The sequence below is a fragment of the Mustela erminea genome, chromosome 2 (assembly GCF_009829155.1).
Source record: "Mustela erminea isolate mMusErm1 chromosome 2, mMusErm1.Pri, whole genome shotgun sequence".
NCBI lineage: Eukaryota > Metazoa > Chordata > Mammalia > Carnivora > Mustelidae > Mustela > Mustela erminea.
In genome coordinates, this window is record NC_045615.1 from 78,073,583 (window position 1) to 78,097,164 (window position 23,582).

The 23,582-nt window shown below is 35.6% G+C and overlaps 1 protein-coding gene across 5 annotated transcripts in view; it reads left to right on the plus strand.

Moving 5' to 3' along the window:
• Window positions 1-23,582, plus strand: part of KIAA1109 (KIAA1109 ortholog) — a 216,829-nt gene that overhangs the window by 185,414 nt on the left and 7,833 nt on the right. For all 5 annotated transcript variants that reach the window (XM_032333325.1, XM_032333327.1, XM_032333326.1 and 2 more), the window contains 12 exons: window positions 4,472-4,672; window positions 5,457-5,636; window positions 7,852-7,989; window positions 8,961-9,218; window positions 10,159-10,309; window positions 10,669-10,826; window positions 10,929-11,121; window positions 11,360-11,577; window positions 14,260-14,511; window positions 15,171-15,374; window positions 16,752-16,946; window positions 17,366-17,500. In XM_032333325.1, coding sequence (XP_032189216.1) covers window positions 4,472-4,672; window positions 5,457-5,636; window positions 7,852-7,989; window positions 8,961-9,218; window positions 10,159-10,309; window positions 10,669-10,826; window positions 10,929-11,121; window positions 11,360-11,577; window positions 14,260-14,511; window positions 15,171-15,374; window positions 16,752-16,946; window positions 17,366-17,500 — 2,283 coding nt within the window. The remainder of the gene's footprint in view (window positions 1-4,471; window positions 4,673-5,456; window positions 5,637-7,851; window positions 7,990-8,960; window positions 9,219-10,158; window positions 10,310-10,668; window positions 10,827-10,928; window positions 11,122-11,359; window positions 11,578-14,259; window positions 14,512-15,170; window positions 15,375-16,751; window positions 16,947-17,365; window positions 17,501-23,582) is intronic.

The following is a 23,582-nucleotide window of genomic DNA, read 5'->3' on the forward strand; positions in this document are numbered from 1 at the left end:
TCCCTCCCCACCCCATTAGTTTCATTTATTCTTCTCCTACCCACTTAAGCCCCCATGTTGCATCACCACTTCCTCATATCAGGGAGATCATATGATAGTTGTCTTTCTCCGCTTGACTTATTTCGCTAAGCATGATATGCTCTAGTCCCATCCACGTCATCACAAATGGCAAGATTTCATTTCTTTTGATGGCTGCATAGTATTCCATTGTGTATATATACCACATCTTCTTGATCCATTCATCTGTTGATGGACATCTAGGTTCTTTCCATAGTTTGGCTATTGTGGACATTGCTTCTATAAACATTTGGGTGCAAGTGCCCCTTTGGACCACTATGTTTGTATCGTTAGGGTAAATACCCAGTAGTGCAATTGCTGGGTCATAGGGCAGTTCTATTTTCAACATTTTGAGGAACCTTCATGCTGTTTTCCAGAGTGGCTGCACCAGCTTGCATTCCCACCAACAGTGTAGGAGGTTCCCCTTTTCTCCACATCCTTGCCAGCATCTGTCATTTCCTGACTTGTTTGATTTTAGCCATTCTGACTGGGTGTGAGGTGATATCTCATTGTGGTTTTGATTTGTATTTCCCTGATGCCGAGTGATATGGAGCACTTTTTCATGTGTCTGTTGGCCATCTGGATGTCTTCTTTGCAGAAATGTCTGTTCATGTCCTCTTCCCATTTCTTGATTGGATTATTTGTTCTTTGGGTGTTGAGTTTGCTAAGTTCTTTATAGATTCTGGGCACTAGTCCTTTATCTGATATGTCGTTTGCAATATCTTCTGCCATTCTGTCAGTTAGGTCTTTTGATTTTGTTAACTGTTTCCTTTGCTGTGCAAAAGCTTTTTGATCTTGATGAAATCCCAATAGTTCATTTTTGCCCTTGCTTCTGTTGTCTTTGGCGATGTTCCTAGGAAGATGTTGCTGCGGCTGAGGTCCAAGAGGTTGCTGCCTGTGTTCTCCTCAAGGATTTTGATGGATTCCTTTCTCACATTGAGGTCCTTCATCCATTTTGAGTCAATTTTCGTGTGTGGTGTAAGGAAATGGTCCAATTTCATTTTTCTGCATGTGGCTGTCCAATTTTCCCAACACCATTTATTGAAGAGGCTGCCTTTTTTCCATTGGACATTCTTTCCTGCTTTGTCGAAGATGAGTTGACCATAGAGTTGAGGGTCTATTTCTGGGCTCTCTATTCTGTTCCATTGATCTGTGTGTCTGTTTTTGGGCCAGTACCATGCTGTCTTGATGATGACAGCTTTGTAATAGAGCGTGAAGTCCGGAATTGTGATGCCACCAACTTTGGCTTTCTTTTTCAATATCCCTTTGGCTATTCGAGGTCTTTTCTGGTTCCATATAAATTTTAGAATTATTTGTTCCATTTCTTTGAAAAAGATGGATGGTACTTTGATAGGAATTTCATTAAATGTGTAGATTGCTTTAGGTAGCATAGACATTTTCAAAATATATATTCTTCCAATCCAGGAGCATGGAACATTTTTTCATTTCTTTGTGTCTTCCTCAATTTCTTTCATGAGTACTTTATAGTTTTCTGAGTATAGATTCTGTGCCTCTTTGGTTAGGTTTATTCCTAGGTATCTTATGGTTTTGGGTGCAATTGTAAATGGGATGGACTCCTTAATTTCTCTTTTTTCTGTCTTGTTGTTGGTGTAGAGAAATGCAACTGATTTCTGTGCATTGATTTTATATCCTGACACTTTACTGAATTCCTATATAAGTTCTAGCAGTTTTGGAGTGGAGTCTTTTGGGTTTTCCACATATAGTATCATATCATCTACGAAGAGTGATAATTTGACTTCTTCTTTGCCGATTTGGATGCCTTTAATTTCCTTTTGTTGTCTGATTGCTGAGGCTAGGACTTCTAGTACTATGTTGAATAGCAGTGGTGATAATGGACATCCCTGCCATGTTCCAGACCTTAGCAGAAAAGCTTTCAGTTTTTCTACATTGAGAATGATACTTGCGGTGGGTTTTTCATAGATGGCTTTGATGATATTGAGGTATGTGCCCTCTATCCCTACACTCTGAAGAGTTTTGATCAGGAAGGGATGCTGTACTTTGTCAAATGCTTTTTCAGCATCTATTGAGAGTATCATATGGTTCTTGTTCTTTCTTTTATTGATGTGTTGTATCACATTGACTGATTTGCGGGTGTTGAACCAAACTTGCAGCCCTGGAATAAATCCCACTTGGTCATGGTGAATAATCCTTTTAATGTACTGTTGAATCCTATTGGCTAGTATTTTGGTGAGAATTTTCACATCTGTGTTCATCAAGGATATTGGTCTATAGCTCTCTTTTTTGATGTGATCCTTGTCTGGTTTTGGGATCAAGGTGATGCTGGCCTCATAAAATGAGTTTGGAAGTTTTCCTTCCATTTCTATTTTTTTGGAACAGTTTCAGGAGAATAGGAATTAGTTCTTCTTTAAATGTTTGGTAGAATTCCCCCGGGAAGCCGTCTGGCCCTGGGCTTTTGTTTGTTTGGAGATTTTTAATGACTGTTCCAATCTCCTTACTGGTAATGGGTCTGTTCAGGCTTTCTACTTCTTCCTGGTTCAGTTGTGGTAGTTTATATGTTTCTAGGAATGCATCCATTTCTTCCAGATTGTCAAATTTATTGGCGTAGAGTTGCTCATAGTATGTTCTTATAATAGTTTGTATTTCTTTGGTGTTAGTTGTGATCTCTCCTCTTTCATTCATGATTTTATTTATTTGGGTCCTTTCTCTTTTCTTTTTGATAAGTCAGGCCAGGGGTTTATCAATTTTATTAATTCTTTCAAAGAACCATCTCCTAGTTTCGTTGATTTGTTCTATTGTGTTTTTTTTGTTGTTGTTTCTGTTTCATTGATTTCTGCTCTGATCTTTATGATTTCTCTTTTCCTGCTGGGTTCGGGAAGAGGGAGAGGGAGAAGCAGGCCCTGCTCAGGAGCTCAACTTGAAGCTTGATCCCAGGACCCTGAAATCATGACCTGAGCTTTAGGCAGACTCTTAAGCAACTGAGTCATCCAGGTACCCTAGCAGTATCTGTTGTTTCAAAGGATCCTTATTGAACTTTACTGGGGTGTGGGTCAGTGCTAGGGGTTGAAGAGATGGTATTGAACCTAGCTAGCAGATACATTGCTGCTAATATTGACCTAAGTCGAATTTGGAGAAACAGATAATAAACAAACAAGCATATTTTAAGTGGAAATGTGTAGTGGGTGAGTATGGGTTAGCCAAGCAGAGAGTTGGAATGATGAACACTTTAGGTAGGGAATACAAAATCCATGAAGCAGGAAAGAATTTGGCAAGTTTAAAAAACAAAAACAACTAATGTAATTGGAGTATGGCAAATAAAAGGTAGATTGGTATGAAAAAGATTTAGAGAGACGGGAAAGAGCCAGATCATGTGGGGAAGCCACTGAAGGTTATACAGAAGAGTAGACGTGAGATTCTGATTTATATTTTTGGAACACCACCAGTCCAACTGCAGTGTGATAGTTAATTGGAGGAGAACAAGAGTAAAAGGAAGCAGGAAGAACAGTTGGCCATTTCAGCAGTACCAGAGCTGATAACTGCTTAGACTAGAGTAACAATAGTGAGATACAGGGAAATGGACAGGCTTAGTATATGTTCTTAGACATGAAATAACAATGGTAATAAATTGCATGATAGAGAGAAGTGGGAAGGATGACAGATAACTCCCAGGATTCTGACTGAGCTATGTCCTTGGAAATGTCTCTTACTGGAGATGGGAGACACTGGATGAAAAACAGATTGGGGGTAAAGATCAAGAGTTCAGTTTTGGACTTGCTAAACTTTAAATGCTCGTGACACATTCTAGTAGGATGCCAAGTAACCAGGTGCAATATGAATCCAAAAGAGGTCTATATATTTTGGAAATACATATTTTGAAATTATTAGCAAAACCATATAATGTTCTCTTAAGATTTTTTACATTTAAAGTGTATTTTGGATTAGTCTGTACATCTGTGGTAAGTGGTGCCAGTGGGGATACTTGCTTCTTCTCAGAGAAAGAGATTTTAACTTTCTGCATTTGTGTACCTTACTCTGGCTACGGAAATGTCGACTCCAGTTATATGATTTGGATTTTTTATAGTTTGTTCTCCCCCTTCGCTTAAGCCCCAGCTATTTTTTGGCTCTTCTACTGCCTGCTTGCAATGGAGCAAAGGAGAAAAGAAATGGGAAACTATGGAGTTGGCCAATCAAATGTCTAAATAATTGTCTCAAAGATGAACACAGTATTCAACCCCAGTTAACAGAAAAAATTAATTGGAAAGTACATCTAAGTCTTTACTTTGATATGATGGTTTTAAATCTATTGATCAGTTAATGTTTGTGTATTTCCATTTTAATTTTAAGTCTTATTTGGTTCTTAAGAATGTATTAAGTGACAGGCTTTTAAAATTTTCTGTGGCTTATTAATATTTTGGATTTCTCATTTTCATTATAGGTTCATCCGGCCTGGGCAGCCCTCTTGGCAGAAGTCGACATAGTAGTAGTCAGTCAGATCTGACCAGTTCTAGCAGCAGTTCATCGGGGTTGAGCTTCACTGCATGCATGTCTGACTTTTCTCTTTATGTATTTCATCCGTACGGAGCAGGGAAACAAAAAACTGCTGTTTCTGGGCTCACATCTGGATCAGGAGGACTAGGTATAATTAGAGTGTTTCCATCTTTTTGAATTTATAGCACCTTTTGAAGCTTTGATCTTTTTAGAAATCACAGTACCTTTAATAATGGATATAAAACAAGATTAGAAACTTCATTTTTCTTCTGGACAATATCCTGTCTCTGCATAAGTAGAAATATGAAATAAATAATTCAGGTGAATTAATTATGTAAGAATTTTGAACAGTATTTTGTAAGTGACATATGCAGCACAACAGTCTTTGGATGTAAAAGAATATTTATGTTACTTAAATGCTTAAATGTTCTACCACATCATTATTTGTATAAGAAATTGTATTCTACAAATAGTAAATTTTTAAAGTGTGTGCATCGCATTTGTCAATTTAAAATGAAACTACCTTCTGCTTCTGCTGCTTCTCCTTCTTATCATTATTTAGCCAACTTAAATTTCACTGTCATTTTAAAGTGCAGATTTACCACTATGATATTAGTGAATGTCTCTTGATTTACTTAGAGAAGTAACAAAAACATATACTCCATATCAGTGCTAGTTTTTGTTGAGGAAGTATTGTAAAAATCACTATTGTTTATGGGCTTGAAACTATTAAATCTATTGTTGAGAATGCTAATACTCATTAGATCATTCTTCTTAAATTTTTAGCCTCACTTAAAGTGATTTTAATTGATGGCATATTCCAGTGTATTTGATAATTTCATGTAACTAGATAGTTGCATATATGTATATATATACATGTATTTATGCGTGTGTACGTGTGTGTGTGTTGTGTTTTTGTTTTTGTTTTAAAGGGAATGTGGATGAAGAACCCACGTCAGTCACTGGTCGAAAAGACTCACTCAGTATAAACCTTGAATTTGTAAAAGTGAGTTTGTCTCGGATAAGGCGTTCAGGAGGTGCCTCATTTTTTGAAAGTCAGTCTGTAAGCAAGTCTGCAAGCAAAATGGACACTACACTAATCAATATATCTGGTACTTGTATAGTTTCTAAAAATGCTATTTTTTGGAATTAAGTAAGGGTCTCCTTTTTAACAGTGTTTATATATTAAATACATTTAATAGTATTAAGCTTTTAGTGATGAATGATTTAAATGAAAGGAATTACATTCTAGGCCAACGTACTATCTCAATTCAAGTAAGCAACATTAGGAATATGATTTCTAGATAAATGCATAGAAATGTCACCCAAAGGCCAAAATATGCTTAGTTAAATCACTGAAAAGTTCTTTTCTTCACTTCTCTACCATGAATTGGTAAAATTTCTGATTTCTCATTAGCTTAGTTTTCTGATTATGAATTCTTGAAACACTAATAAGGGATGATGGTGAAAAATTTTTTACGTGTGTCATGAGATCTTAAGCTGTGTACGTGTGTATTGCTAGCTTTGTAACTAGCCATAAACCTATGGACAAATCACTTGCTCATTTTCTTTATGTTGCGACTTGACTGTTTAAAAATTATATGCATGTGGAATATTTTGAAGAGGTGGGAGTATTGCGGGAGTGAAAACCTTTAAAGTTAGTAATTGCACAAATATAGTAAGTACACTTAGAGCTAATATTCAACAGACATACACAGAGTCTATATATTACAGTGAACTTGTGTCACTACTCTCCTAGATGATTCAGGGTGCCGGCATGAATAAAGAAAGATCTTAAAAGTAGACAAATAAATGACAGTGCAGTGTGATTAATGCTGTAATGGAGGTTTATATAAAGAGGAAGAAATGAATTGTTTTATTCAGGAGATCAGAGAAGGAAGGCTTCACAAAAGAAATAATATTTGGGCCAGATCTTCAAAATTATGTAAACAGATTCTTGGCTTTAGCAACATGGTCTTTAATGGTACAGAAGCATCAAAAAATATGCTCTTGGATCATACTTCATTTCACTGAGGCAAAGCATAAGTGTAACTGAACATTTAACTGTTGTTTAGTTAAATAGAGAGGAAGTGGTTAGAGGGAAAGCTGGTAAAATAGAGCAGGACTAGATTGTTGGGAGACTCCTATGGCAGGCTAAAGAACAGGTTCTGATCCTTTGGGCAGTGAAAAGCCATTAAAGGTTTTTAAGAAATGCGATGACAATACTGTGGCTAAAGATGACAGTATTGTATTGTACACTTTAAAATCTGTGAAGACAAAAAATGATCTGTGAAGATAGATGTCATCTTAAGTGTTCTTACCACAAATAATAAATCTGTATGTGGATTATAAAATAACATGTTTGCATTAAAAAAAGGAAATGGGATAATGCTTCGGATTGGTGTTTTATAAAGAGTCGATGGCAGTGTGAAAAATGTGAGAGATGCTTGAAAAAACTGTTGAAATAGACCAAGCAATAGGAATTAAAGCCCTGAACTGTGACAATAAAAAAGAAGAGGGCATGGTTTTGAGAGAAATGGAACCCACAAGCTTGAGTACAAGTTGTGTAAGGAGTAGAGGAGACAGGGATGCCTCGAGTTTTTAGCTTAGGTGACTGAAGGGACAGTGGACCATCATTAACTTAGATCAAAAATAAGGAAGCGCCTAATCGGATATTTATGTGGGAGAGTCTGGTAGATAATTGGCTGATGGGCTATGTGGATATAGACTCAGGCTGAAACAGAAATGTTGGTTTGGGGGACGCTGATGTGTAACTCCTTATGGAAGAAGCTCTGGTGGAGGAACAGAGGAGCATATAAAACTGGGGCAGAAGAGTGCTCAGAGCAGAACCCCAAGAAGCAGCCATCACAGTGCCTTCAGACTGACAAGTCCCTATTCTTTGTCTAAAAGGAAAACAGTAGTTCTTGTCACACACTATTTGGTTTGCAGCTACTTTTGAGGAAGTTTGTGTTCCTGGCCATCCCGATTATTCCGTTTCCATATTTGAGAAGAATCCTGTGTTAAACTGAAAACTGTCAATAAGTCTGATCTTTAGAACTTCTCAGAATTTCATGATAAACTGACAATAGAATTCCAAGTTGCCCTCACCTCAAAAAAAGAAATGGGAATAGTGTAAGAATGTGCTATTTTTATCATTTGTGGAAGGAACAATATCACTTGCTAACATACCATATAACATTTTTTTGGTATTTCATTATTTATAACATTATTATAATTCAGTTGTGTAATATGTCATACCTACCATACGACAATATTAAAGGTTTTGGAAATCTGTTCTCTAACAGATTTTGTTTATTTATGTATCAGCTGTATGTGATATAGGGTCTGCCTCCTTTAAATATGATATGCGTCGACTCAGTGAAATTCTGGCATTTCCAAGAGCCTGGTATAGGAGAAGTATTGCAAGACGCCTATTCCTTGGAGACCAAACTATAAATTTGCCAAGTAAGCTTGCTATGTAATTGTAATTATACTTAGGTTACTTTTAATTTTGGTTATAGTAGTAACAGGAATCAATGATTGATACCACAAACTTTGTCTTACTTGCTAAATTGTACCCGGTAATTCATTCATTCATTCAGCAAATGTCTGCTGAATTGTTAGAGGCTGAGTGCCTCTAACGTGCTAACCACTGGGGTTACATTGGTATTGGAGATCACAAAAAGCTTGCCCTCTTAGACATTGCATTCACCAGGCTGATATTCTATTATGATTATTCTATAATTTGCAAAATCTGAAAATGCAGAAATACCATCTAACTGTCCAAATTAATCATGGTTAATTAAGCATGGGAAACAGAAAATGTTGGGGATATGCTATCACATTGCCTGCATTATTTTCTTTTAGACTTAGATGTTGTTGTAGTAGCATACTGTGTACGTGAAAGGTAGAGTTAATAGGATACAGTAGAAAATACTAGAAATCCAGGTTTGAGTCTATCCCTTATTTATTTATTTATTTATTTATTTATTTACTTATGAGAGAGAGAGAGTGCACACATGCATGACGTGGTGGGGGTTGGGAGGGGCAGAGGGAGAGGAGGAGAGAGAATCCCAAGCAGGCTCCCCACCCAACACGGAGCCTATCAATGGGCTGGATCTGACAACCCTGAGATCATGACCTGAGCTGATTTCAAGAGTCAGATGCTTAACTGACTGAGCCACCTATTCCCTTATTTGTAAAGTGGAAAAAAGAGTACCTGTGTTGCCCCTCTCATGAACTTCCATGAGAATTAAATAGAATAACATGCTGGAATATACTTTGCAAACTATAAATTGCTATATAGTTCTCAATTAGAGAACTAGGAGGAATATATGATTAGAAAAGGTAGAGCCGTAAAATTTATTATTTTATAACATGAAGATTGTACCCTGATTAATTTTATTCTATTAATTTTGTTTTTACTTTTCTAACAGCATCTGGCCCAGGGACACCTGATTCCATTGAAGGGGTAAGCCAGCATCTTTCCCCTGAATCATCAAGGAAAGCTTACTGCAGGACCTGGGAGCAGCCTAGTCAGTCAGCCTCTTTCACCCACATGCCTCAGTCACCTAATGTATTCAATGAGCATATGACAAACAGCACCATGTCACCAGGGACAGCAGCACAGAACCTAAAATCCCCAGCTTCCATAAGATCAAGGAGTGTGTCTGATTCTTCAGTTCCCCGAAGAGGTAATACAGTTCTCTTTGTTATCAGTATCCCTCCAGAGCCTGCAAGATAAAAATCTTAATTTGTTGCTCCCAGATTTCTGCCTCAACTCTAGGAAAATATTAATCTTGCAGATTTTTATGGAAGATGGTGGGGGGTTGGGCGGGGTAATACCCAAAACCATAAACAACAAACACTTCAAAGTATTTGCCAGAAGAAGAGATAGCTTGGGTGGCTAGTAGCTTTGAAAGGGAAAAAAAGAGAGGAATGAGCATATTATTACTTTGTTCCACATGGTATAGTTATTTTTAGAAGTAAAACAAACCTACAACGTTGTAAAAGATGTTTAATTTTGAAAAAGTTAATTTTTTTTTTTTCTGAGTGTCAGACTCATTTATGAAAAAGTTAATCTTTGGTATTCATCCATTCAGTCATTCTTTCATTCAGCCAGTGTTTTTTGAGCTCTTTTATGTGCTCAGCACTCTTACTTGTATCTGAACATATAAAAGTGATATAAGAGTATAATGAATAAATGCAGGATTCAAGACTCACACTGAGCCCACAGGAACCCAGCAGATGGGCACCTCAGCAGACATCTGCATTTCAGAATGGTCCCTGCCTTCAAGTCCTCTATTTGGCAGCAGCAACTTAATGATTTTCTCCTTTGTTAAGAAAATCCCAGGATGATGATCTGTGGTGCTGCACCCCATGCACACCAGAATTTCCTCATATAAAACGGATGTTGTAAAGAGCTTTATAAGCTTTCAAGAAGACTAACAGCCCTTACTGAACATTCAGTAAATGGTAGCTATAATTTTAGAGGCAAAATGGCAGCTATTAAATGTTAGGCTTTAATTAAGAATACCATATTTTTACTTTCGGGATGATAGTGGTAAGAGTGCTAACTTTTAATTTTCTGAGCACCTATGTGAATGAATGTGCGTTTGATTTTCCTGTTTTTAGATTCACTTTCAAAAACATCAACTCCTTTTAACAAATCGAACAAAGCAGCCAGCCAACAAGGGACCCCATGGGAAACATTGGTCGTGTTTGCCATCAACTTGAAGCAATTAAACGTTCAAATGAATATGAGTAATGTAATGGGAAATACAACGTAAGCTATTCAGATATTAGAAAAATTAATGATTAGTTTAATTTTTCTTATAGTAAAGCAGTTTAAAATCTTTTTAATATTAAAATGTTTGAGACAGTAGAAAAAAGCTATAAATTGCTTTATCTTAAAAATATCTTAAAGATATTATAATATAAAACAACATGGAATATGTACTCTAAAGAGAGAAAATTATAAGGAAAACAGTGTAATATGCTTTATTAACAATATTCAAACATTTACCACAGTTTTTGTAAGAAATGTATTGTTTTATCAGACTTTTTAAAATCTTCTAACTCCTGTTTTAATTCATGACATTGAAAACTATCTGTCTAGTTAACAACCCTTTTTCTTTTCTCCAGTTGGACAACTAGTGGCTTAAAGAGCCAGGGCCGTCTGTCGGTAGGAAGTAATCGAGATCGAGAGATAAGCATGTCCGTTGGTCTGGGAAGATCACAGTTGGATTCTAAAGGAGGAGTAGTTGGAGGGACCATAGATGTAAATGCTTTGGAGATGGTTGGTATGTTGAAATTTTACAACTGAAAACAAATTTTTGAAAATTGATTTTGGTAATTTTCCCCATTAGGCATTTCTATGAAAGTAATTATTGTTTCTATTTTAGCTCATATTTCTGAACATCCAAATCAGCAACCTAGTCACAAGATTCAGATTACTATGGGTTCTACTGAAGCTCGTGTTGATTACATGGGCTCAAGTATCCTCATGGGTATCTTCAGTAATGCTGATCTGAAGCTTCAGGATGAATGGAAAGTAAATCTGTATAATACACTGGATTCAAGCATGACTGATAAAAGGTATTTAGTAAAATGTTACTTTCTGGACACTTTGTGTGACTGCTTTTAATATGTTTTTTCTCATCCAGTGAGAAAACAAACAATTCATTTTTGTGACAAAATGACTTTATATTATGCAACTAATATGAAAGAAAAAGCTGGGTGGAGAAGGGAATTTTCCTTGTTTTTTTTTTTTTTAATTTGTTTCTTTTTTAGTTATCTTCTGTAAGATATGTGATAGTTCTGTTTTATGCTTTAGTGAAATATTTGTCCATGGAGATTTGAAGTGGGATATTTTCCAAGTAATGATTTCAAGATCAACTACACCAGACCTGATAAAAATAGGAATGAAGCTCCAGGAATTTTTCACACAACAGTTTGACACCAGCAAACGGGCTCTGTCTACCTGGGGACCTGTTCCATATCTTCCACCTAAGACAATGACTAATAACCTAGAGAGAAGTTCACAAGAACAATGTAAGAATTAGAGCTAAGCCTCTATATATACTTTATCTTTCACCAAATGTTGTGTTACAGTCTTAATTTAAAATAGTATCTATGTACCATACTTAGAAAGTGATCCACATGCTCTTTATTCTATTTACTCAGCAAGTACCTGATTTCCTACTCACCAATAGAATTAAAGGCCATCATTTGTGAAGTCATGACATATTACCTCCTTCCTCTGCCATAACTTACCTATAACCATACGCATTCCATGCTCTTGAATACTAGTTATGACAATACCATATTCTGGTTTAGAACATGGGCTGTGGAATAAAAATGTTTGAGTTTGGATTTATTAGCTGTTTCATAATAGGCAGATTATTATTTTCACTCAGGAATTCAATCAACAAATCAACTATATTCTTAAGCATTGTTTTAGGCATAAGAGATACACTATTGGGCAAAGTTCCCACCTACATAAAGCTTTGTTTTAATGGGAGAGATAGACCATAATTAATTTGCTAACTAAATATGTCAGATAATTTCAGATAGAAAGGCATGCTAAGAAAGCAGGGGAAGGAGATAAAGAATAATAGTGTGTGAGGCTAGCTAGTTTAGAAACAGTGGTCAGAGAAGCCTTTTAAAGTTCTAGGCTAGAAAGATCTCTACTGGGGAAGAGAGTTCTGGGCACAGGGGCCTATCAAAAAGTGCAAAGCTCCTACCGCAGAAGAAACTCGGCTTATTTGAGGATCATTAAGGTGGATGCTTTGGTGGAACAGAGTAAGCAAGCAAGAAAGTTTGGGACATGAATGGCCACAGATAAGATTTTGAATATGATGGCTAGCTATTGGAGAGTTCTGAACAGTTTTCATATTTGATTTACTTTTTCTTAAAATACTCCTTTTTGAAGAATCACTCTGGCTGCTATGTGAAGAATAGACTATAGGTGGCAAAGAGTGGAAATAGAGACCAATGCAGTAATTCCCATTAGTGTTGTTGCAAGCATAGTTATATTAAGAAGGCTATCGGAAGGGTCCAGGCAGCAAATGATTGCAGCTTTAACCAGAGAGGTGAAAGTAGTGAAAAATGTCAGAATATGGGTTATTTTATTTTATCTTTTTAAGATTTTATTTATTTATTTGATGAGAAAGAGAGATCACAAGTAGGCAGAGAGGCGGGGAGGGGGGGGAAGCAGGCTCCCTGCTGAGCAGAGAGCCTGATGCAGGCCTCTATCCCAAGACCCTGAGATCATGACCCAGGCTGAAGGCAGAGGCTTAACCCACTGAGCTACCCAGGCACCCATGGGGATCATTTTAAATAACTCTTTATAATCACAGAAGCAGTACATGTGCATTGGAAAAGCCTAGGAAATACATATAAGCAAAAATTGAAACATCACATTCCACCCAGAAATCATCACTCTAAACAATTTAGAGTATATACTTTTAGATAATTTTCTATAAACCTATATAAGACATATACTTTTCACCAAAATATTGTTCATATTGTTTTATAACTTTGTCTAGTGAATAGTATCCAAATAATATCTATGTACCATAGAGTATCAGTACCATATATGTATCCAGTTTTCCATTTTGCTAAATATTTCTCTTCTCTGGCTTTCTAACCACATCCTATAAATGACCTAAAATTATTCTTAAAACTGGTTTGTCTAAACCAATATATCAGAGTCAAGATCCCAGGTTAAGTCTGGTTATGTTCCTTTACTCTTTTAATGCAGCATAGTCCTTTTTCTAATGACCTGAGTTGTTGAAGAGACTTAGCCAGTTGTCCTATCTTCTAAATTTTTTTTCAGTTGTTTGCTTATAGTTTCATTTATCCTGTTCCTCTAATCTCTATATTTCCTTTAAACTAGAATTGGTGGTCAGGCGTATACAAATTAGAGAGATGTTCCCCAAAACTTCTGACCTAGATTTAAAAAAAAAAAAAGGTCCTTGTCTTGAAAAATAAACCAGGCTTAGGGAACTGGTTTTAGATTAAAGGAAACTAAAGAGAAATGCTAACTAACTGGAATGAGAGTTGTGGAAAACAGCCAAAAAGGACATTATTGGGATAAGTGAGAAGTATAAATATGAATGTTACATCTGATTAGTGCTTCTCAAACTTTATTGTGTACCTGAAACACTTGGAAATCCCATTAAAATACAGATTTTGATACAGAAAGTATAAGGTGGACTTGTCTCGGTTTCTCTCTAACAAGTTGCCAGGTGAGGCTGATGCTGCTGGTCCTCAGAATTCACTTTTGAGTAGCTAGGCTATAAGCGAGTTAAAAAAAAAAAAAGAGAGAGAGAGAGAAGACTTCTATTTGACTTATAGATCTTCTAATGACTAGTTCACTTAACTCCTCTTCTGCTTCACTTGAAAGGATTCTAGATCAAATCCCTAATTTACAGAGCTATTGTGAGAATTGTATAAAAGTTAATGCCAGCACTTTATAAATCATGACTCATTACTGAAGTGTTAAGTTGTAGTTATTATAGCAAGTTACTACTTTCATTAGTTTCTATCCATCCTTACTTCACAGACAATATTTTTGTTAGCTTCTACTTAATGTTAACCAGGTATTGAATTGTTTTCATCCCTTCCCAGCATCACTTCAGCTCTAGAAAATAGCCACTTGCTGCCTTCCTACCTGCCATTCAGGGTGTTTGTGAGGCCTTTGAGAATAAGTGCTTTTTGGTTTTCTTGCAGTGCTCGATGCAGCTCATCATCGACATTGGCCTGGAGTATTAAAGGTGGTATCAGGATGCCACATATCCTTATTTCAGATTCCATTACCAGAAAATGGAATGCAGTTTGGAGGATCAATGAGCTTACATGGAAATCATATGACACTGGCTTGTTTTCATGGTCCAAATTTCCGTTCAAAATCCTGGGCCCTTTTTCACTTAGAAGAACCAAATATTGCCTTTTGGACCGAAGCTCAGAAAATCTGGGAAGATGGTAAATTGACACATTTGTAACTTTTACCTTTTCTTACCTTCTGATATGATTATAAATGACAGTAATTTTCCTTTCTCATGTCTTTTGTATGTTTTCATTATATTTCTGAAGTCCAACTCTGTTCTCATGTACTTAATATGTCAAGGAGTTCATTGCCAGTGAATCAATATCTGTAAAATCTGAAACATGTTAAAGGACTTTCTTCTGAACTTGCCATTTTATTCTGTTTCTGGGCAATTAAAGTTTCTGCTGTTGTGGCTGGCCACAGTCATAATAATAGTTATTATAAATAGTATAAAAATATAAAGACTCATGGTGGTAGTTTAAGGAAATAGTCAAGACTAAAACTATAAACTTTATTGGTAAGGCTATGCTTTTACCTGTATTTACAGTGATAAACCTCCTTCCTTTTAGTTATTATTTCCTAATATGTGATTTCTTAATGAAGGAAAAAAATGGATGCTACTCATTACCAGGGATAAATCCAGTTATAACTAAAAGAAAGAAAAATTATTTGTGATTTTTTTTCTTACTTCTCACTTTTTTATACCCTTATCTATGTTTGAGTTAACTAAATCTATTAATCTAGAGTCACAGCTGTTTTCTTGCATCTAAATGTAGTTTGTTAACATCAAGAAACTTTTTTATTTTTCTTCTAGGCTCTAGTGATCATTCTACATATATAGTACAAACATTAGATTTTCATCTGGGCCACAATACCATGGTTACCAAACCATGTGGGGCTTTGGAAAGTCCTATGGCAACAATAACCAAGATAACAAGGCGTCGCCATGAAAACCCACCCCATGGAGTAGCAAGTGTAAAAGAATGGTTCAACTATGTTACAGCCACAAGGAATGAAGGTTAAAAATTTATTTCTTTGGAGAGATTTATTTTCTTTATTTGGGGCTCTGTTGCCTGTGTTTAGAATTTAAGTGGAGGGAGAATTTTCAATTCTTTAATTAAACTAGTTTCATTTTACTCATAAATAACAATATTAGTACCTGATTTACCATCCTAGTAGTGTAACATCTCATAGACTAAAAATTATTTTAGGTGTAACTGAAAATATTCAAAATAAAGTTGGTTTAAATAAGCAACGTTTATTATAGTTAGAAAAATATTTTTGTAGTGATGCTAAACATGAGAAGCTTGGTAAAGTTACTATATAACTAAGTAATAGAATGCCACCAACTTTAAGGTTTGGGGTGGTTGGAATGATATAAAACTAAATAATATTCCTATGAAGTAAGTTTAAAAAGAGTGCTTTTGATGGGTTTTTCCATTTGATTAGAATCACAAGTCTTATAATAATATGGCCAGGAAAATTCTTATTTTGTGGCTGTTTTTGTGTTCAAGTTTATAGTACTGATATTACCAATCATAGAAAAGTGACTGAGACCTGCTAAGACTTGAATGTTTTCCTTAAAAATAACCACCTTTCAAAATGGGAAAGATGACTTGGGCACCACTGAAAATAGTTACTATGGAATAGGCAGCGCCAGCGATTAGAGACTATTAAAAAGGTTCTGAGAACAAAGGAGGGTAAGGAAGTAAATTAGAAGATTATGCATGTATTGACTGTTATGTACTGACTCTGCTACCTTCCAAAGAGAGATTTTTTGAGGAAAGCGTTCTTTTGGCTGGGATACCATGGAGGGGCTATTAGCCAACTGCACTGCTACCTGAGTACCTGAGAACTGCTAATTTTTATAAGAAAACTGTAGCACTTATGTTGGGGAAAATCAGGACTTCTACCTTATTTCAAGGTCAGGAACATATTTATTTGCAAATTCTATGTAAGAGTAAAGTATTCAATCAATGGAGAACTCTGAGCATAGTGAAAGACTTAAATTTAGACAGAAATTTAGTTAAAAATGATATTCATTTTAAAGTTTGACAAACAAAAATAAAGTGTATTAGGTTTATCCAAAAACCATGTTATAAAGCTTCAGTCTTGAGAATAGTGATATATATCACTATCTATATATATGAGTAAAACACTACATATATATGTAAACATATTACTATATTTATATATAAATATATTTCAATAGATTAATATATATATAGGTAACTATTCTCAAGACCAAAGCTTTATATGGCTCTACTTTTAAAAATGTGCATCATTATTTTCCAGCTTCTAAAATTCTGTGTATGATAGTGTCATGAAAGCTATAGGTTTATCATTGCCTGTTGGTTTAATTTGGTTCTTCTTGTCTTTATTATTGTCCATATAGAGCTAAACCTGCTTCGTAATGTTGATGCTAATAATACTGAGAATAGCACTACAGTGAAGAATTCTAGTTTGTTGAGTGGATTCAGAGGAGGTTCTAGCTACAATCATGAAACAGAGACTATCTTTGCATTACCAAGGATGCAGCTTGAATTTAAATCCATTCATGTTCAAGAACCACAGGAACCTTCATTACAGGGTATGTAGAAAAATAGTTTTTAAAGTTACTAAGAAAATTCTAAAGGAACTTCAAATTACTGTTTTCTCACAGGTTATTTATGTAATAGTAATATAGTCTAATTTATTTACTTAGTTTTTCTTCCCAGCTTTTGGCTTCTGGCAAATAATTTAATCCATTTGTGCCTCTTTCTCTTCAGTAAAATGGGGGACAGTAATAGGATTTCATTCAGAATGTTTTATGAGGAGTAAGTGGCATATACTTGGAAAGTGCTCAGTAAACTATATCATCATTTGGAAATCACTTACAGAAACTATTCAATTGTCTATAGTTGCATTTAAATGGATGCATTTACATAAACCCTTGTAAATCCCTTATAAACAGGAAGAGAAAGGGACATATCTCATTAAATCTTTTACTATAGAACTTTGCCATTACAGATGCCAGCCTGAAGCCGAAGGTAGAATGTAGTGTGGTGACAGAGTTCACTGACCACATTTGTGTGACTATGGATGCTGAGCTCATCATGTTTCTTCATGATTTAGTGTCAGCTTATCTTAAAGAAAAAGAAAAAGGTGAGTAGCATTTTTTTCTTCTTTTTCCTTGCCAATTTCAGCAAAGGCTCTTGTCTGTGTCGTTTAAATGGATTTTTATGGTCTAGTGATAAAATGAGTGGAATGTGTCTCCTTCCTTTGAGTTGTAAATATCAATCGGTGAAATAAATATAAATAATATATTAGTAAAACTATGTGACAGAATTTCTGAGGGTCTGCTATGTCCGTGACACTCTTTTTCTAAACGTAACTCACACTGAATGCTGTTTTATACTTTACGAAATATTTCCATGTTTGTTATGTACATTATCAGGCCTTGTAGGAGAATCTCACAAAGGAGGAAGATAAGGGAAAGCTCTTTGAGGAAATATTGCTAGTCAAATGAAATGGCTAAAAGAACAACTACATAATAGCATGAATTATATACATTGTTAGGAAAACAAATAAGTAGATAAATCTGTTTAGAATGCAGAAAACATTATCTTTTCATAAATAAATAATTTGAACTTCAATGGTGGTGTTTTATTTTTATGAGCTAGCTAATGTTGGTTTATCTCCTGGAAATATACGTTTGTCCATTAAGAAACATATGGTGACCTTAATATCCCTATAGAACTGGTTGAATAGATTATGGTGTCCATATAATGGAATGGAATACTCTGTAGTATTTAAAAGAATGAAGTCGTCAGAAATATGATGATATGGAATAGTCTCCAAACATATGGTCTTTATCCAATAAGTAATTATTGCACAAATATATGAATATATAGTAGTAAAATAGCAGATGTGATTTTTTTTTTAATTGCTTGGAATACATGCTATTTGTTTGGGTCACCCTGTGATACTTCATTTTTAAAATGAGCAAAAAGACAAAATTTGTCTAGCAGGTATTTCAAGATGGTCTCATGATGAATGTTTAAGTGAAGAAAACAGATTATCAAAAAACAATGCAAAAGTGGCATAACATAGATTGAATTGCTGCTCCATTACTGTTAAATCTACGTGCCAAAAATCCAGTGAGAGTAAAATCAGTAATGATGGCTGGAAGAAATCTGTGAGACATTAGTTGAAACTTAAATGACTAAAACCATATAATCGAAAATATTATATATAATTTGATCCAGTCTTCACTTAAAGCACCAACATATACCAATCCCTAGTAATCCTCTTGTTTTTCTCTGTGCCTTAATATTTAAATTTAATATGGGGAAAAATAACAGAGACTCTGAATAAACCTGTGAAGTTCAGAATTCTTTTCTAGTCCATGTCTATATAAAAGTCTGCCAGATTTCTTTTGCAATTATTATGTGAAATCTTGTCATTTTATGAAATATGTTTTGGTTTTGGTCTGCCATGAACCGTGCATATTTAAAAACAAAACAAAACAAAACAAAACACTTTCTTTTTAGATACAAACTCATGCACAACAACAAAAAAAAGAGAAACAGACCCAATGAGGACAACCTGGTGGTTGCCAAAGGGGAGAGGAGTGGGAAAATGGACAAAATGGATAAAGGGAATTAAGAGCTACAAACTTCCAGTTATAAAATAAGTCATGGGGGAAAAAAATTAAAAAATATAAATCATGGGGATTAAAAGTACAACATAAGGAATATAATCAGTAATATTTTAATATCGTTCTCATGGCAAGCATTTCAAAATGTATGTACTTGCTAAATCACCTTGTTGTACATCTGAAATTAATTTGTTACATATAAATTATATTTAAAAGTAGAAAATCAAACTTGTATAACACTATTTTAATGGGAAAAAGGAAATAAGGATTGATTATCAGATTTACAATAACCAAATGTTATTGTTTTTAGGAATTTCAGTTATAAATAAAAATATTTTAATAGTTATAAGTGTATTTTGTAATTAAAAACTAAAAGCAATTAGTTTTGACCAAAATAAGCATAAACATGCCTGAGAATAATCTTTAACAGCATGTAAGGCTAGACTAGAATCAACATATTTCTAGAACATCAAGATACTGTAGCACTATAACAACTACCAGAAATAAAAGCAGAGTGACTGTGAGGAGGCAGTAACTGAAGACATCTATATTCTTATGTAATATGAATGTAAGGACAGTTTTATTCCTAGGCTCATTCCCAATGAATATGTTATCCCCTACTGCTAATTCATGATAAAGTTAAAACCAGAATTACATAATGCCTGTCATATTAACTAATTTATCTATTATTTTATGCCCAATTTGTGCCTTGAAAATCTCTGCTGTAAGAGAAATGCTATATACATTAAAGTTTGCCAAATGAAAGCTACATTGTCTCAGATTTTATTTTAATTTTATATATATTATGATCACCAATTTAAAAAGAATTTGTCTTTCATAAAACATTTGAGTATTCATTATAAAGATTGAAAGACTGCTTACATAAAAAGTTCCTAACTGGGGCGCCCGGGTGGCTCAGTTGGTTAAGCGGCTGCCTTCGGCTCGGGTCATGATTCCAGGGTCCTGGGATCGAGCCCCGCATCAGGCTCTCAGCAGAGAGCCTGCTTCTCTCTCTCCCCATCTCCCTGCCACTCTGCTTACTTGTGCTCTCTCTCTAGCTATCAAATAAACAAATAAAATATTAAAAAAAAAAAAGTTCCTAACTTATTACCAGTGTTCAAATATATAGAGAGACAGTAACGTCCTAAAACTACCGAGTGGTACACTTTTTTTTTTTAAAGATTTTATTTATTTATTCGTGAGAGACAGAAAGAAAGACAGAGAGAGATCCAGGACTCAGTCCCAGGACCCTGTGATCATGATCTGAGCCAAAGGTAGATGCTTAACCATCTGAACCACCCGGGTGCCCTGGAATAGTTCACTTTAAGTGAGTGAACTGTATGATACATGAATTGTATCTCAATAAAATTGCTAAAAAATGTCAACCTGCAGCCATTCTTTGCTATCAAGTAAATATCAGCATTCTTTTTTTTTATGTCAATATCTTTTTTTTATTATTTTTTTAATAATTTTTTATTTTTTATAAACATATATTTTTATCCCCAGGGGTACAGGTCTGTGAATCGCCAGGTTTACACACTTCACAGCACTCACCAAAGCACATACCCTTTCCAATGTCCATAACCCCACCCCCCCTTCTCCTAACCCCCCCTCCCCCCTGCAACCCTCAGTTTGTTTTGTGAGATTAAGAGTCACTTATGGTTTGTCTCCCTCCCAATCCCATCTTGTTTCATTTATTCTTCTCCTACCCACTTAAGCCCCCATGTTGCATCACCACTTCCTCATATCAGGGAGATCATATGACAGTTGTCTTTCTCCACTTGACTTACTTCGCTAAGCATGATACGCTCTAGTTCCATCCACGTTGTCGCAAATGGCAAGATTTCATTTCTTTTGATGGCTGCATAGTATTCCATTGTGTATATATACCACATCTTCTTAATCCATTCATCAGTTGATGGACATCTAGGTTCTTTCCATAGTTTGGCTGTTGTGGACATTGCTGCTATAAACATTCAGGTGCACGTGCCCCTTCGGTAAATACCCAGTAGTGCAATTGCTGGGTCATAGGGCAGTTCTATTTTCAACATTTTGAGGAACCTCCATGCTTTTTTCCAGAGTGGTTGCACCAGCTTGCATTCCCACCAACAGTGTAGGAGGGTTTCCCTTTCTCCGTATCCTCGCCAGCATCTGTCATTTCCTTACTTGTTGATTTCTGACTGGTGTGAGGTGATATCTCATTGTGGTTTTGATTTGTATTTCCCTGATGCCGAGTGATGTGGAGCACTTTTTCATGTGTCTGTTGGCCATCTGGATGTCTTCTTTGCAGAAATGTCTGTTCATGTTCTCTGCCCATTTCTTGATTGGATTCTTTGTTCTTTGGGTGTTGAGTTTCCTACGTTCTTTATAGATTTTGGACACTAGTCCTTTATCCGATATGTCATTTGCAAATATCTTCTCCCATACTGTCAGTTGTCTTTTGGTTTTATTAACTGTTTCCTTTGCTGTGCAAAAGCTTTTGATCTTGATAAAATCCCAATAGTTCATTTTTGCCCTTGCTTCCCTTGCCTTTGGCGATGTTCCTAGGAAGATGTTGCTGCGGCTGAGGTCCAAGAGGTTGCTGCCTGTGTTCTCCTCAAGGATTTTGATGGATTCCTTTCTCACATTGAGGTCCTTCATCCATTTTGAGTCTATTTTTGTGTGTGGTGTAAGGAAATGGTCCAATTTCATTTTTCTGCACGTGGCTGTCCAATTTTCCCAACACCATTTATTGAAGAGGCTGCCTTTTTTCCATTGGACATTCTTTCCTGCTTTGTCGAAGATGAGTTGACCATAGAGTTGAGGGTCTATTTCTGGGCTCTCTATTCTGTTCCATTGATCTATGTGTCTGTTTTTGGGCCAGTACCATGCTGTCTTGATGATGACAGCTTTGTAATAGAGCGTGAAGTCCGGAATTGTGATGCCACCAACTTTGGCTTTCTTTTTCAATATCCCTTTGGCTATTCGAGGTCTTTTTTGGTTCCATATAAATTTTAGAATTATTTGTTCCATTTCTTTGAAAAAGATGGATGGTACTTTAATAGGAATTTCATTAAATGTGTAGATTGCTTTAGGTATCATAGACATTTTCAAAATATTTATTCTTCCAATCCAGGAGCATGGAACATTTTTCCATTTCTTTGTGTCTTCCTCAATTTCTTTCATGAGTACTTTATAGTTTTCTGAGTATAGATTCTGTGCCTCTTTGGTTAGGTTTATTCCTAGGTATCTTATGGTTTTGGGTGCAGTTGTAAATGGGATTGACTCCTTGATTTCTCTTTCTTCTGTCTTGTTGTTGGTGTAGAGAAATGCAACTGATTTCTGTGCATTGATTTTATATCCTGACACTTTACTGAATCCCTGTACAAGTTCTAGCAGTTTTGGAGTGGAGTCTTTCGGGTTTTCCACATATAGTATCATATCATCTGCGAAGAGTGATAATTTGACTTCTTCTTTGCCGATTTGGATGCCTTTAATTTCCTTTTGTTGTCTGATTGCTGAGGCTAGGACTTCTAGTACTATGTTGAATAGCAGTGGTGATAATGGACATCCCTGCCGTGTTCCTGACCTTAGCGGAAAAGCTTTCAGTTTTTCTCCATTGAGAATATTTGCGGTGGGTTTTTCATAGATGGCTTTGATGATATTGAGGTATGTGCCCTCTATCCCTACACTTTGAAGAGTTTTGATCAGGAAGGGATGCTGTACTTTGTCAAATGCTTTTTCAGCATCTATTGAGAGTATCATATGGTTCTTGTTCTTTCTTTTATTGATGTGTTGTATCACATTGACTGATTTGCGGGTGTTGAACCAACCTTGCAGCCCTGGAATAAATCCCACTTGGTCGTGGTGAATAATCCTTTTAATGTACTGTTCAATCCTATTGGCTAGTATTTTGGTGAGAATTTTCGCATCTGTGTTCATCAAGGATATTGGTCTATAGCTCTCTTTTTTGATGTGATCCTTGTCTGGTTTTGGGATCAAGGTGATGCTGGCCTCATAGAATGAGTTTGGAAGTTTTCCTTCCATTTCTATTTTTTGGAACAGTTTCAGGAGAATAGGAATTAGTTCTTCTTTAAATGTTTGGTAGAATTCCCCCGGGAATCCGTCTGGCCCTGGGCTTTTGTTTGTTTGGAGATTTTTAATGACTGTTTCAATCTCCTTACTGGTAATAGGTCTGTTCAGGCTTTCTATTTCTTCCTGGTTCAGTTGTGGTAGTTTATATGTTTCTAGGAATGCATCCATTTCTTCCAGGTTGTCAAATTTGTTGGCGTAGAGATGCTCTTAGTATGTTCTTATTATAGTTTGTATTTCTTTGGTGTTAGTTGTGATCTCTCCTCTTTCATTCATGATTTTATTTATTTGGGTCCTTTCTCTTCTTTTTGATAAGTCTGGCCAGGGGTTTATCAATTTTATTAATTCTTTCAAAGAACCATCTCCTAGTTTCGTTGATTTGTTCTATTGTTTTTTTGGTTTCTATTTCATTGATTTGTGCTCTGATCTTTATGATTTCTCTCCTCCTGCTGGGCTTAGGGTTTCTTTCGTGTTCTTTCTTCAGCTCCTTTAGGTGTAGGGTTAAGTTGTGTACCT